Raw genomic sequence first — 13,987 nt, 5'->3', positions numbered from 1 at the left:
TTTTACTGTACGATCGTCGCGTAATTCTCAAAATTTATTAAACCAATTTGTACTCAATAATTTACAAAAAAAAAAAAAAGAGCGTGAATCTATAAACAGCATTGTGTAAAATTCTCATCATAGTCCCTTTCAATACCTATACCCAGAAAATCAACCATATGAATGTCATCATCAACTAAAAATCAACCGTATGCTTTCATTAATGGACATGATTAAGAGATGATCCTTCCTTATTTGGGACTGAAAATATCTATATATATATGCACAACCTAAGCTTAACAAGATTCTTCATTTATTCGTTGCGTTGGAATAAATAAAGACCTGGACATTTTCTAGACTCTTCAAGTATTTCCTTCCTTGAAACCTAGAAATTAATGGCACAGCACTAAGCTGCTTACCTGTATGCTGTATCTGGTATCTACCTTGTTTGACTTTTAAAAAAAAAAGAAAAAGAAAAACAAAATTCATTTACAAGCTCTGTCTGGCTTTAATATTCTCCTTGTAAACTCAAACCCTAAAACCGGCCAAAGACTTGAAGGCCATTATCCACAATACGACATGCACCACCCCACCTGGCCTGGCCTCACAAAAAAAATTGACGTGTAATATGAAACTTATATTTGGCATTTGGGGTCTTGATATTTTTCACAATCACAAACATTTCTTGGGCCAAAACGGGAGTGAGGGACAAATTAGAGAATATTTAATGCCGTAAAAAAACATGACAAGGCAGGCATATTGTCCCGTCGCGCGTGACTCTACCGACGCGCATGTTTCTCTTGTCTTCCGTCTTCACCATTCAAATTCGAGAATCCAGAGAGAGAGAGAGAAGCTGGCTATTGTGTTTGTTGTGTAATGTAATCAAAGCCACGCCAACGCAATTTTTGCCGTGTGTCTTTCAAATTTCTCACATGCTTGCTGCTCCATTCTTAGCTGACACCGCAGCCATTTTTGGGCGTGTTCCCCAACTTAACTGCTCCTCTCTTCTTTCCTTTTTTTTTCCTCCATTTTTCTTTTTATTACAGTAAATAGCTTCTGTGTCCAACTATTATTATTACATAGTTTTTGTTGTTTATGTTACCGAATATATAATACGATTAGAATACTAATTATTATAACGTGGGGGGGAAAATACAGGTGGTTTATTTGTTGAGGTTACACGTGGAGGGCTTGGATAAGTCCTTTAGAACCGGAGAGGTGGCAGGGCGGGGTGGGACATTGTCGCACGTCTAACTGTTCCTAAGCGCACCGTATTTGTGACCCCACAGCCGTGCCATACGGACAGCTAAAACTCCTGGTTGAGTGGGTCCCACGAGCGTGCCAGCTCAGGCCGCTCGGTGCAACTGTGAAAGCGACTGTTTGTATTGCCTCTGTTCAGTATTCATTCGTGAGAACTCCTTAGAAGCATAAACAATACCCAACAAAACAAAATTGAATTTAATATATATATATATATATATATATATAATAATATGGATATATTAAAATAAATAATAAAATACAATAAGCATATCAACATTCAACGGTTCTCTGCAATAATAATTGTTGATTTTATAAATATATAACCTTCTATGATAGGAAATGATAATTGATAAACTTGATTAGTTTAAATAATTTTCTTAACCGAATAATTGGTGCATCAAATAGTTCAATGACACGATTTTTTAATATAATCATAGAACTACGTAATCAAAATTCAAAGGTCTTATGGTATCTCGTCCTAATATATATATATATATATATATATATTAATAATTGAAAAAACAATACGGAGATTATATCAATGGGTCAATCCACCAACTAAACTTGTTTTTCTAATTTTGCATTGAAAGGTAAGGTAGCATAGGTTATTGGATAACCATTGTCACACAATCGAAATGTTTTTTTAATCCGGTCGTGAGGAATAGGGGATCAATAATATCTAATTGCTATGGTTTTATTATAAGTTTGACAACAAAATTATGGAAGAAGACAATGCCGGGAAATCCATTAATTAATTGTCCTTCTCCACATGGATTTTGATCTTAGGACATCATCTTTGTCTATTGATTGATTACATTAAGTTCTTGACATTACCAAAATGGCCATTTAATAAAAAAAAAACTTTTATTACGAGAACTCACTTAAATTACAATTTACATAAGAAAACATTACTAATCTTATGCGACCTTATCAATTAACATAATAAGTTATCTATTTAGGAGCGTGGTTGTTGAAATTAAAATAAAGACCCAATTATTATAGGTCTACGATATAAAATGTTTTAACTTAAAATGAGATTTAACTATACAATCTTTCTCTTATTTGTCACACGATCATATTTATTATTATCATTTGATTGTGTTTTAAATTAGTATGACCTTGAATGATTGAGAAATGAAGTTAATTATATTTTAAGATCTTGTAAACAATCATTTAAATAATTTTTAGTTTTTTTTTTTAATCCATAACAAGTTATTAAATGAAAAAAATAAGCAGAATGATAGGGGGGATATGCGATGATTCATCTCTTGACCTGACGTGATCATTTATTTTAATTGGTGTATTTGATTAATACGTTAGTTGAAGGCAAGCATCTAAATTCCATACCTGGCCGGATGGGTCGTGAAGGAGGAGCGCACCTTACTAATAAATATAAGAGGGGTCACCAAAGGTAAGTCAATTTGATATTGAATTTATTGATTAACTTTTAAAAAGAGTCGGTGAAATGAGTAAAATCTTGGCCAAATCGTGCAACATCATTCATTGTGTATCATAATCATTCTATCACCAATGCAGTTCCTGTAGCCACAGTGGCCGTAACTCTCAACTCGTACATAGTTGAAGAATTTAATATGTGAATTAAGGATTATATGTAGAAATTAGTACGTTTTAAGTTTTAACTAGCGTACCCCGCATGAAATAACTTTCACGCTAAGCTAAAAAGCTCAAGCAAAAGTAGAATCTTTATTACAAGATAATTTCATTTATGGCATTAGAAACATCTTAATGGCGCATATTATTATTTTTATTATATAAAAATAACCACTACTATGCAGTTAAATTGACGTTAAATTATTAATGTAAATTAATTTGATGGAGTCATTGCGGTAGGTACTTGTCCTTAACAAATTGTCACGAATCATTACTTAGTAATATCAATTTCATACCCTTACTTATTCATTTAGATTTGTACTGTGTACAATCCAACGCTGTAAATTGTACAAATCTATACCATGCTTTGTAATTGCTATCCAAGATGGCCAATCATTTTTAGTTGGGTAATTTTTCAGATCTTGTCTTCTAAGAATAAATTGTCCCTCTCAAGGCTTGTTCATAACAACAACCATGAAGTGACACCAATTTCTAGTAACATGTTTAGCATGGCAGATCCGATCTCATAGTTAATATGTGGCGTGTCTCGAATACCAAATGTCAGTAGAACTCATTCTTAAAGCCCATAAATTTACACAGAGATTTAGATTTTGTATTTTAGCCTACGAGGAATCTAATAAACACAAATGTTATTGTAATTATAAATAATATCATATAATATCCTACTAATTGGCTGATGAATAAGACATTTTGATTGGTACACAAAATTTAGGGTTTGAAGTCCATTTATACGGGAAAGGGTTTGGTTTATATAATAAGTGAAAATGAATAAAAGATTCAAATGACGAAATTCTATTGATTTGAAACGCAAGTGGTAGTTAGTTATTAAATTTTATTATTTTCAATTAAAAAGATAAAATAAATTAAATATCTCAATTGAGTAAGTGGTCTTTAAAAATAATAATAATAATAAAAGGTAATTTTTATATAAGTGTGATTTTTATCTCTTAAATACGGATCTTGTCGTTTAACAAGCGAGAGGCGGTGAAAGAAATTAGAGAATTACACAATTAGCATGTGCTCGTTCCAACTTCCAAATTCTGTGGATTGTGCTCTAGCGAAAGTAGGTAATTTGATAAACCTAATAAAAAAAGAAAGAACAAAAAAAAAGAGAGAATAAACAGTTGGATAATCAAAACAAATTTGCAACGGAACTCATTGCAATCCGCGACGAGTGACGATGAAAACGATGGCTTCTTTATCTTTGAGCCTTTCATATGGACTCCCAATTTTAGCTTTAAGGTCATCCTCCTCTTCGAAAATATAAATGATAAATCTTAAAAGTGGATGGGCCACCTCAGATAACATAGGTCCATGCTATATGCCCCCATGATTCATTTCCAATGCTTGAATTGAATGATTAAAGATTGTTTTTATTTATTTACCCTTTTTTTTTTTTGTCAGCTTATCTTAGAATATAATTTGGTGGATTGAAATTTAAGACTCGAAACAAAAAAGAAAATAGTAATAACAATGATGATAATTATATAACAAACCCTACTCGACGCTGATTGAAAAGGCGTTTTACCCATTTTTGCAAGTATTTCACCATCGAGATCCGATTGGGTTTTAAATAATCATGACACCAAACCCCAATTATAGAATGTAATCTACCCACAATTCATTAAATTGGATTGTTTGAATACAAAATCAAGATCCTCTTCCGGTTGTTGTTATCAAACACAACCTCAACAAATCACATATTATTATTATTATTATTAATAACCCATTAAGCTAGGATACGAATGTTGTGTTTAATGTGCTTAGGCTTAATAATTGGTATGAAATAAAAAAAAAATTAATGGAATAATTTGAAGACTAGTTTAGTTCACCGGCGTAACCTCTCTTATTAATTTGGTCCTTCATATGATTCATATCATTAACATTATAATCTAATGATTAAGGTCGTGAGATGTGGTACAAATGCCTTAAAGAAAAAAAAATATACACTGCAGCTGATTTATTAAAAATTAGAAAAAAAGAATCGTCAAACATTGCACATTGGACTAGTCACCGCAACAAGCAGCAGTCTATAGAATAGACCCAGCGGAACACAACCGCAAGCCAACAAAAAGCACGATAAAAAAGGAGAGTGGCATTTTTGTATTTAGAATGGATGTACGGGGGTAGAAAAATATAATAGCAAAATTACGTAGCAATGCCCTCGGAGTTCTTAGTGATTCCGTCACGTCACCGATGAAACCAATAACGAGAGCAACGGAGAGAATATACTGAGCAGCACAGTTTAACGCCAACAAAAAGAATTACGATGACAACAAGAGGGCATATTAGTCATTAAAAAAATTAAAAATAAAGCTGACCTGGCATGTTGGGGGTATATTACCATGCCTTGCTTGCATCGTAGCAACGTTCCCTAGGCAAAAGCCGGCTCTTTTACTCACTCTCTCTCCCCCTTTCTTTCTTTTCTCGCTTATCTTTATTTAGTTCAATTTTATTAAAAAAAATAATTTCGGTTTTTTTATTTATTTATGTATTTTTAGCTTCGTTTCTCTCTCTTCTGTTGCTGGGCTTGTGTGTTTGTAGGATTCCCACCTATTCTCCCTAAACACAAAAGCACTAAAGAGAGAAAGAAAGAGAGAGAGAAGAAATTTTTAGAGAGAGAAAATAGGACAAGCTGAAGCTAAATCGCCGGGAAAATGCTCGCTCTCTCCGGCCGCTAAGCAAAAATGCTGTGAAAAGTTTTAAACGAAATCTAATAGAGTGAGTGTGAGTTATATGAGAACGGAGAAATGTACGAAGCCATATTGGTTGAGCAGCCGAACGACGCCGTTTGCGGTAACATTAAGAAGAAAAAGGCCGAAGAGGATAACAATACTAATAACACCAAGGGTCATACTGTCACTGACCTGAAACCTGCTGTACCGTCGCTGCCTGTAGGCGGCCGCAGCCGATCCCAATCTGCCACGCGAAGAGTGACACCGACGACTATAGCTACACCGACCTTGGAAATCAGCGGACGGGCTACGAGCTCGACGAACGGAACGGGAACAGTAGGAACAGGAACGGGAGTCGTAACAGAGAAGGCGCTACCGAACGGGGATCTGTACATAGGGAGTTTCGTTGGTAACGCGCCGCACGGATCGGGCAAGTATTTGTGGACGGATGGCTGTATGTATGAAGGCGAGTGGCGGAGAGGCAAGGCGTCGGGAAAAGGAAAGTTCTCGTGGCCGTCGGGAGCGACTTACGAGGGCGAGTTTAAGTCGGGTCGGATGGAAGGATTCGGGACCTTCACCGGATCCGATGGGGATACATACCGTGGCGCGTGGAGCTCCGATAGGAAGCACGGGTACGGCGAGAAGCGTTACGCCAACGGCGACGTTTACGAAGGATGTTGGAAGAAGAATCTACAAGATGGACAAGGGCGTTACGTTTGGAAAAACGGGAATGAATATGTTGGTGAGTGGAAAAACGGCGTCATTTCCGGGAGAGGAACGTTGATCTGGGCAAACGGAAATAAATACGAGGGACAGTGGGAAAACGGGACTCCTAAGGGAAGCGGAGTGTTCACGTGGCCTGACGGGAGTTGCTACATTGGAACTTGGAACATCAGTAGCAAAGATGTCAAGTTACAGCAGCTGAATGGAACGTACTACCATGGTAGTAATGGGAAAGAGCAGAATCTAGTGGTGACGTCGAGGAAAAGGTCATCTGTGGATGGAGCTAGGGCGAGCTTGAACGAGAAGAACATTATATTTCCTAGGATTTGTATTTGGGAATCTGATGGCGAAGCTGGAGATATCACTTGTGATATTATTGATAATGTGGAGGCTTCCATGATTTATGAGGGATTTGGGTTTGATATTGATCGAGATGGGATTAGACAATTTAGAAGGAGTCCTTGTTGTTTTAATGGGGAAGTGAAGAAACCAGGCCAGACAATTTCTAAAGGCCATAAGAATTATGAATTAATGCTAAATTTACAGCTGGGTATTAGGTAATGTTCACGATTTTGTTTTGGTTATTTCTGATCGATTTGTGTTTTCTCTTAGCATTCTGGTTTCTGATGTCAAAGAGATGTCTTCTTGTGTTAGGTATTCGGTTGGCAAGCATGCTTCAATATTGAGGGACTTAAAGCCGAGTGATTTTGATCCCAAGGAGAAATACTGGACGAGGTTTGCGCCTGAGGGATCCAAGATTACGCCGCCCCATCAGTCAGTTGAGTTCCGTTGGAAGGACTATTGTCCTATGGTGTTTAGGTATTTCTTTTTTCAATGCTTGACCAAGATTTTAAGTATTCGTGTTTTACCGTTAGTTTTATTGCCTGTGTATGTGCATTCTTAAAATATTTTAGCTGAAAATAGTAGGATTAGAATGTCTTATCCGTGGCATTTTTGTTACATTTGTTATTCTATTTTTGGTGACTGGAATTTTGGGGTAACTGTTTGTAGACATTTGAGGGAGCTATTCCAAGTCGATCCTGCTAATTACATGTTAGCTATTTGTGGAGATGATGCACTTAGGGAGCTTTCTTCTCCTGGGAAGAGTGGAAGCTTCTTTTATGTTACACAGGATGACAGATTTATGATAAAGACAGTGAAGAAATCAGAAGTCAAGGTTAGCTGCTTCTGTCTTTGACTACTTCCATCTTAAATTTGGTGAAATCTTATTTCATTGGCATAATTAGGAATTGGTTGATTAGGTCTTTCTTAATAAAACATTTGCAAGGTAAGCCAATTGGATTAGGTTTAAAATGTTTTTATGATTTCAGGTGCTTCTGAGGATGCTTCCAAGTTATTACCAACATGTTTGTCGGTATGAGAATTCTCTTGTGACAAAATTCTATGGCGTGCATTGTGTTAAGCCAATTGGTGGTCAGAAGGTATAAGTTGCATAATAAAGCTGAGTTGTTTAGGTATGTTCTGATTCATTGGTCTATGCATCTGATAACATTTGTGTTTGGAAATCAGACCCGCTTCATTGTTATGGGCAATTTGTTCTGCTCGGATTATAGAATCCATCGACGTTTTGACCTTAAAGGATCCTCACATGGGCGCACAACAGATAAGCCTGTAGAGGAGATTGATGAAACCACTACCCTGAAGGACTTGGACCTCAATTTTGTGTTTCGCCTCCAACGAAATTGGTACCAAGAACTCATGAAGTAAGTTTGTGGACCCTTCATTTTCATTTTTCTGCTTGGTGGCATTTGCATGTCCATGGGTTATTCTTTTAATATTATAACATTTATTGTAATGTTATCTCAATAATTTTCAGGCAAATTGAACGAGATTGTGAGTTCTTGGAGGCTGAGAAAATCATGGATTATAGTCTTCTGGTTGGCCTTCACTTCCGTGACAACACTGCAGGTGACAAAATGGGGTTGTCGCCATTTGTTTTGCGTACAGGTAAATAAACACAGTATTTTCTCAATTGAAGGACCTTATGGCAAATTAAACTTTTGCGGCAATGTGGATGTTGAGTCTAATTTTTGTATCCCTCTCTGCAGGCAACAGGAATTCTTATCAAAATGAGAAGTATATGCGTGGCTGTCGCTTCCTTGAGGCAGAGCTACAGGACAGGGACCGTATTTTATCTGGCCAGTATGTTTTTTCTTTTTTCCATCTTTACTTCTAGCCATTAATGCTTATCTGAAAGTTTAATTATTATTTTAGGGAATCAAATAATCAAGAAAACATGCCCATGGACTTGAAATCCTTTGCTTTAAATATTAACAACTGGAAAAACATGGTTTGGTTGGACTTTTTAAATCTGCTATGATTGCATGAAAGGTGGCAATAATATATAACTTGATTTTGATAATATCCTTTGGAACAATTGAAAGTGGCTTGGGTTGTCTTGCTGATTTTGTGGGGGTGATTCAGAAGGCAATAGTTGGTCGTGGGGTGTGTACAGGATGTGGTCCCTGACTCCTTGTGATGTTATTAGATAAGAACTAATAAGGCTTAACTTGATAGTTGCTTCCCATGATTTTACTTGTACAAAATGATTGGTGAATTATGTTGCCATGAATGTAATGGGATGCAATTCTGCCTTTTTAACAGACGACAGTCATAATTATTTATCTGACTGAAGTAATTCAAATTGAAACAGTTTTTGTTGTTACCTTTTCCTTAATATGATTGACAACGTGGCAAGAATTAGAAAATGTTCAGATACATCTGCTACTGTTCCCTATGTTGAAAAATGATAAGTAAACAAGATGTTTAGGACGTGAGGACTGAAATAGGTTGTAAAACTGCAATCCTTGCAATATTTATATGTAATAATTTTGATATTGTGTGGATGAATTAAGTTCTGCAATAGATTGAAATTTGGGTTTTTTTTCAGGAGACCATTGATCAGATTAGGAGCAAATATGCCTGCAAGAGCAGAGCAGAAATCTAGAAGAAGTGACTTTGATCAATACACACAGGGTGGAGTTAGTCATTTGACCCCTTCCCGCAGTGGTGAGATCTATGAGGTGGTCTTATACTTCGGAATAATAGACATATTGCAAGACTATGACATCAGCAAGAAATTAGAGCATGCATATAAATCATTGCAAGCTGATCCTACTTCAATCTCAGCTGTTGATCCCAAACTCTACTCAAAGAGGTTCCGTGATTTCATAGGAAGAATCTTCATAGAAGACAGGTAGCCTTCAGTTCGGAGTCTGTGAATAAGGATTGCATCAGTTGAATCAAAAGAAGAGTTGGCCAAGGTGATCTTGACTACACCCTTGTAGAGAAAATTTCTGGGAATTTTGCAGTTTGTGGTTTCAAATATGTTGTTGGCCAGATTTAAGCAGCCACTGTGAGTGGTGTGAAAGCTCGGTGTTGGCTTTTTTTTGGGGGTGTTCATGGCTGAATTTTGAGCATCAGCCATAAGGCTGAAGGGAGGAGGCCAGGTGCGGTTGTACAGTCCAAGGAGGGAGGGAAATTTGAATTCTCGGTTTCCTTTTTTTAATTTTATTTCTTAGGTGAAATTTTGTGGGGTACCTGGGAATGTGAATTGTCAAGATTTGAATGATAAGTATAGGGAACGGAGAAAATGTAATCCCTAGGAGAGGGTAAAAAAAAAAGAGTTCAAAATGGGGGGAGACTTTGAATAAGAAAGTGTACAGCTTATAGAAAAAGGATGGGATAGGTTATGGAATTTCATAAAAAAATTTTGTGAGATATTTTGACAAAAAAGAAATGTTTGAATCTCCTTGGAAGAGAAGCCCCAATCTCAATGCGATCTCTCTGCCTCTATCTCTCGAACACACTGTCTTCTTTTTATCTCTTGTATGAAAATGGGGCCTTTGCTTTGCTTTTTGCAGAGGGCATTTGGGCAGATTAGAGCTGATACATGAAAAGTAGAGAAAGTTTCTTGTTCTTCCCAACTTTGTTTGCCCTCTTTACCCAATTTTTTTTTTTATTATTTCTCTTTGTAAAACAGAAAAGCAAAGTAAAAACATATTTATTCATCAAATTTGAGGTAATCTAATGTAACGGCCCACCGGCGAGATGGCAGTAACTGTTATTCTAGTTACAACGAGGGTAAACGTGTCATTTACTATGAGTCTTCGAAAAATGCGCCGGGATTGTACTGGAGAGGTCAAAGTCAGTAGCCCTGTCGTGGGTGAGGAGGAGTCCCACTCAGCTGGGACTGGGAGAGCGAACCCTTTTCTCAACAGTGGAATTTTGTTTCTCTTTTTGACCTTGTTCTCTTTTGGGACCTTCTATTGTCTGTTCACTCAGACCCTGGGCACGCCTCTGTCACTCTGATTGGTGGGTCCACTGCCCTTTAATCCTCCTCCTACATCTTGCATCATTTAATTATAGTTAACCGTTGATTTTGGACTAAGGTCAACTGTTCGCTCCACTTGGTTTCTACTTAGTACTAACGAGGAAAGTGTTTGCTCCTATTGTCTTGAATTAGAGCTAACCAAATTAATTACTTTTTGTTTATCAAACACAAAGACGGTATAAATAAATAAATTTGAATCATGAAAATTGATGCAATTAGTAAATGAATTTGATTTGATTCAATATAATTATTATTTTTTGTCGGATTAGAATTTAATTTCTTTATTCATTTACTTGATTAAGACACTACTATTAAACAATTAACCAAAATTAATTTATATTTACACTGAAGTATACTTATGTTTTCAATTCTAAAATAATTTGCAAAAGTCTGTCATCCAAACTCAAATGCTACCTTTTTTTAAACATTTATATGGTGTTCCTCTATAAAATTTCTAGATAGATTTAAAATTTTAATGATGTAAATGTTATATTTTAGTATACATTTATTTTGCAATATTAATACATAATATTATTTGATATAAAATAGTGCAATTTGTGTTAAATTGGTGTGTAATGTTTGATATAAATCGTGTTAAATAAGTATTAAACGGGATATTAGATTGTATTATATTAGATGACACAATTATCTTAATATTAAATGAGTGTATTGTGTCACCCTTCATTTTTTAAGTCGGGTTCAAATTTTAATATTTTGACCTAATTATTAAACAGGTCGTGTTTAGTCCACCTATATTTAATATGGCATAAAATTAACATAACCCATGTCTTGTTTTGTCAACTCTACTCCGAATCTTAATTTCAAATGGATGCATAATTTACCATTGGAATCACAATTCTTACCCTTTAACAATAAAAAAAAACACATAACTCGTCACATTTCATAAACAAGAAATCCTGCATGTTATTATAGTTTGGGATATTATCATTTTTCTATTAAATTTTTTTGACACCTTAAGTCAGTACCATAATTTGTTGACAACTGCACTTTATCACTAAATGTTTATGCTCTTAGTACTTTATCACAATTTCGTTAAAAATAAGTTAATATTTATCGAATACGACTTAAAAGTCATTTTTATCTTGGAGCACAGAAGACGATTTTGTCTTTTAAAAAGAAAGAAATTACAAAAAAAAAATGAAATTTATCATTTGTCCACTAAAAGTTTTATGACGTATTAATTTTAGTACTAAGATTTCCTAAAACTACACTTTGTCACCTAATATTTTAGTTGTTATCACTTTACCACAAAAACGTTGAAAATAATTAAATATTTAACCTAGAGTATAAAAGATAATTTTATCATTTCAAAAGAAAGAAATTACATAAGAGAAATTACTTTAGAAAAGTTACCATTATATTAAAAAAAGGCTACTTTTTTAATTTATTAGATAAACATTTTGTTGTGCATTCAAATATCAAATTCCAAGTAATACAAGTCAAACACTTTAGTTTTGATAATATCATTCAATACCAGCAAACCTAAGCTAATTCAAACACTGCAATGGCAACCAAATATTCCAAATTTAATGCTTCCTCATTCAACAATTGTGTTAACGTTTTTGCTTCACGGTGATATTCCTTGAATGCCCTTATAATATCCACAAATTTTTTATTGTGTTAATGTTTGATGGTAAAGTGATGGCAATTTAAATATTAAGTGGTAAAATGTAGTTTTGTTTAAAAAATTTTAGTGCTGAATTGATATATTAAAAAAATTTTAGTGGACAAATGATAATATCTCTTTCACAATTGAACGATGCGTTTTGGCTTTAATGTGAAATTTCTTAATTACCCTTATGACATCAGTAAATTTTTAACTACATCAATAGAATGGTGCGTAAAGCACTAATAACTTAAATGCTTGGTGGTAAAATATAATTTTTACTAAATTATGGTGTTGACTTGATGAATGTGAAAAATGATCAAATCCCTTTTAGTTTTAATTTGTTGTTAGTTGTTATAATCTATTTTGGTCAAATTTCTTCTTTTCATTTCTCCCAGACAAGCTCTATAGTATTTGACTTATGACTTATCCTATATTCCAGAGGTTAATGAAATGTCACTAATGATACACACACACACACACATAGGGTCTTCTCCATTATAGGTTAATGTTAAGGAATAAACAGTCTTCTTTAAATGGTCTGGCGGCCCTCGTAATACTGTCCACATATATTAATAACTATAATATTTCTTCTTAGGTATCCCCATCCCGTCCTCACAGGCTCAAGTAACAAAACCCTAATCACAAAAAGCTTTTGTCATACTGTATGCATTGCTTTCTCGTTAACCAAACAAGAGATTTAACAAAATTAGAAACATACGTTTCTCAAAATTAATAAGGACTTGGATAATTATGGCACTAAGTAGTACTGCAATTAATATCAGTAAAGAGGATACGTTGCTACTTTTCTAGCTAAGCCTAGGTGGGCATTGGCATACCTCAAAAGCGTAAAAAATACAAACCCTATCCTCTCATTTACCCACATCACATGAGAGATCGTACAGAGCAAACAGAGTTTCCATTTAAATCAATTTTTTTTATTCATGCACAGTAAGCTCCAGTCTGTAATTGTGGACCGTTGAAAAGTTAGAAGCTAAGATATATATTTTTACTGTAGCAAATATTTATTATATTAACAAAACGATACCCAACTGTCACATTTCTGTTTATGTTATTTCGGACAGAATCGGCCGCCTGCGACAGACAGACATGTTTGTGTTTGAATGAATGAATGATCTCTTCAATCGAGTTCTTGTTTTGTTTATTAAATGACCCGTTTACATATCCGGTTGTAATAATGATGCTTTGAGCTTTGTTCAATTTATTAAAATGAAATAGAATTAATTAATTAAAGAATATTAAATCTATGAGAATCAGATGGTGATCTCCATATGCAGAGGTCGGGGATGTGCATGCAGTCCTCTTGACTGATCGTTTCATGCACGTAGCATTACTAAATTTAATTAATATCTTTTTATTTATGGGAATTTAATTAATATCTTGATTTGCTTGTGTATTGAGAATTTAATTATATTTGAGTTGCACATGGGGTGAGATACGACAATTGTTCGGATCTGAATATTTTGAATGAGAATATAGTGTATTCCATAAAATGATCTTAATGCAAGCTTTATCAATTTTCAAATCTTGAATCGTAAATTCTAGCAAGCCTAGTATCAGGCTATCAGCAACCATTTTAATCGCGAATGTAAGATCAAGTAGATTAATTGGAATTTTGAAGATATGACATTAACTCATTTAAAAAATGCTTGAATTCTTGGATTGGCACAATGCAAAGAAACGATACGTGAACTCGAACATATTAAGCTTTTA

At 34.7% G+C, this 13,987-nt stretch overlaps 1 protein-coding gene across 1 annotated transcript; it reads left to right on the top strand.

Annotated features, from left to right (window-relative positions):
* Positions 1 to 5,290: 5,290 nt before the first annotated feature.
* LOC102612552 (phosphatidylinositol 4-phosphate 5-kinase 1) lies at positions 5,291 to 10,056 on the top strand. Its single transcript, XM_006472651.4, has 8 exons — positions 5,291 to 6,829; positions 6,927 to 7,091; positions 7,284 to 7,449; positions 7,604 to 7,714; positions 7,803 to 7,996; positions 8,110 to 8,240; positions 8,342 to 8,435; positions 9,184 to 10,056. The coding sequence occupies exons 1-8, from the start codon at positions 5,625 to 5,627 to the stop codon at positions 9,491 to 9,493; spliced, it is 2,376 nt and encodes a 791-aa protein (XP_006472714.2). The 5' UTR covers positions 5,291 to 5,624; the 3' UTR covers positions 9,494 to 10,056.
* Positions 10,057 to 13,987: the final 3,931 nt, after the last annotated feature.

This window comes from Citrus sinensis, chromosome 5, assembly GCF_022201045.2.
Source record: "Citrus sinensis cultivar Valencia sweet orange chromosome 5, DVS_A1.0, whole genome shotgun sequence".
Lineage (NCBI taxonomy): Eukaryota > Viridiplantae > Streptophyta > Magnoliopsida > Sapindales > Rutaceae > Citrus > Citrus sinensis.
This window is presented reverse-complemented; position numbering and strand designations above follow the sequence as displayed.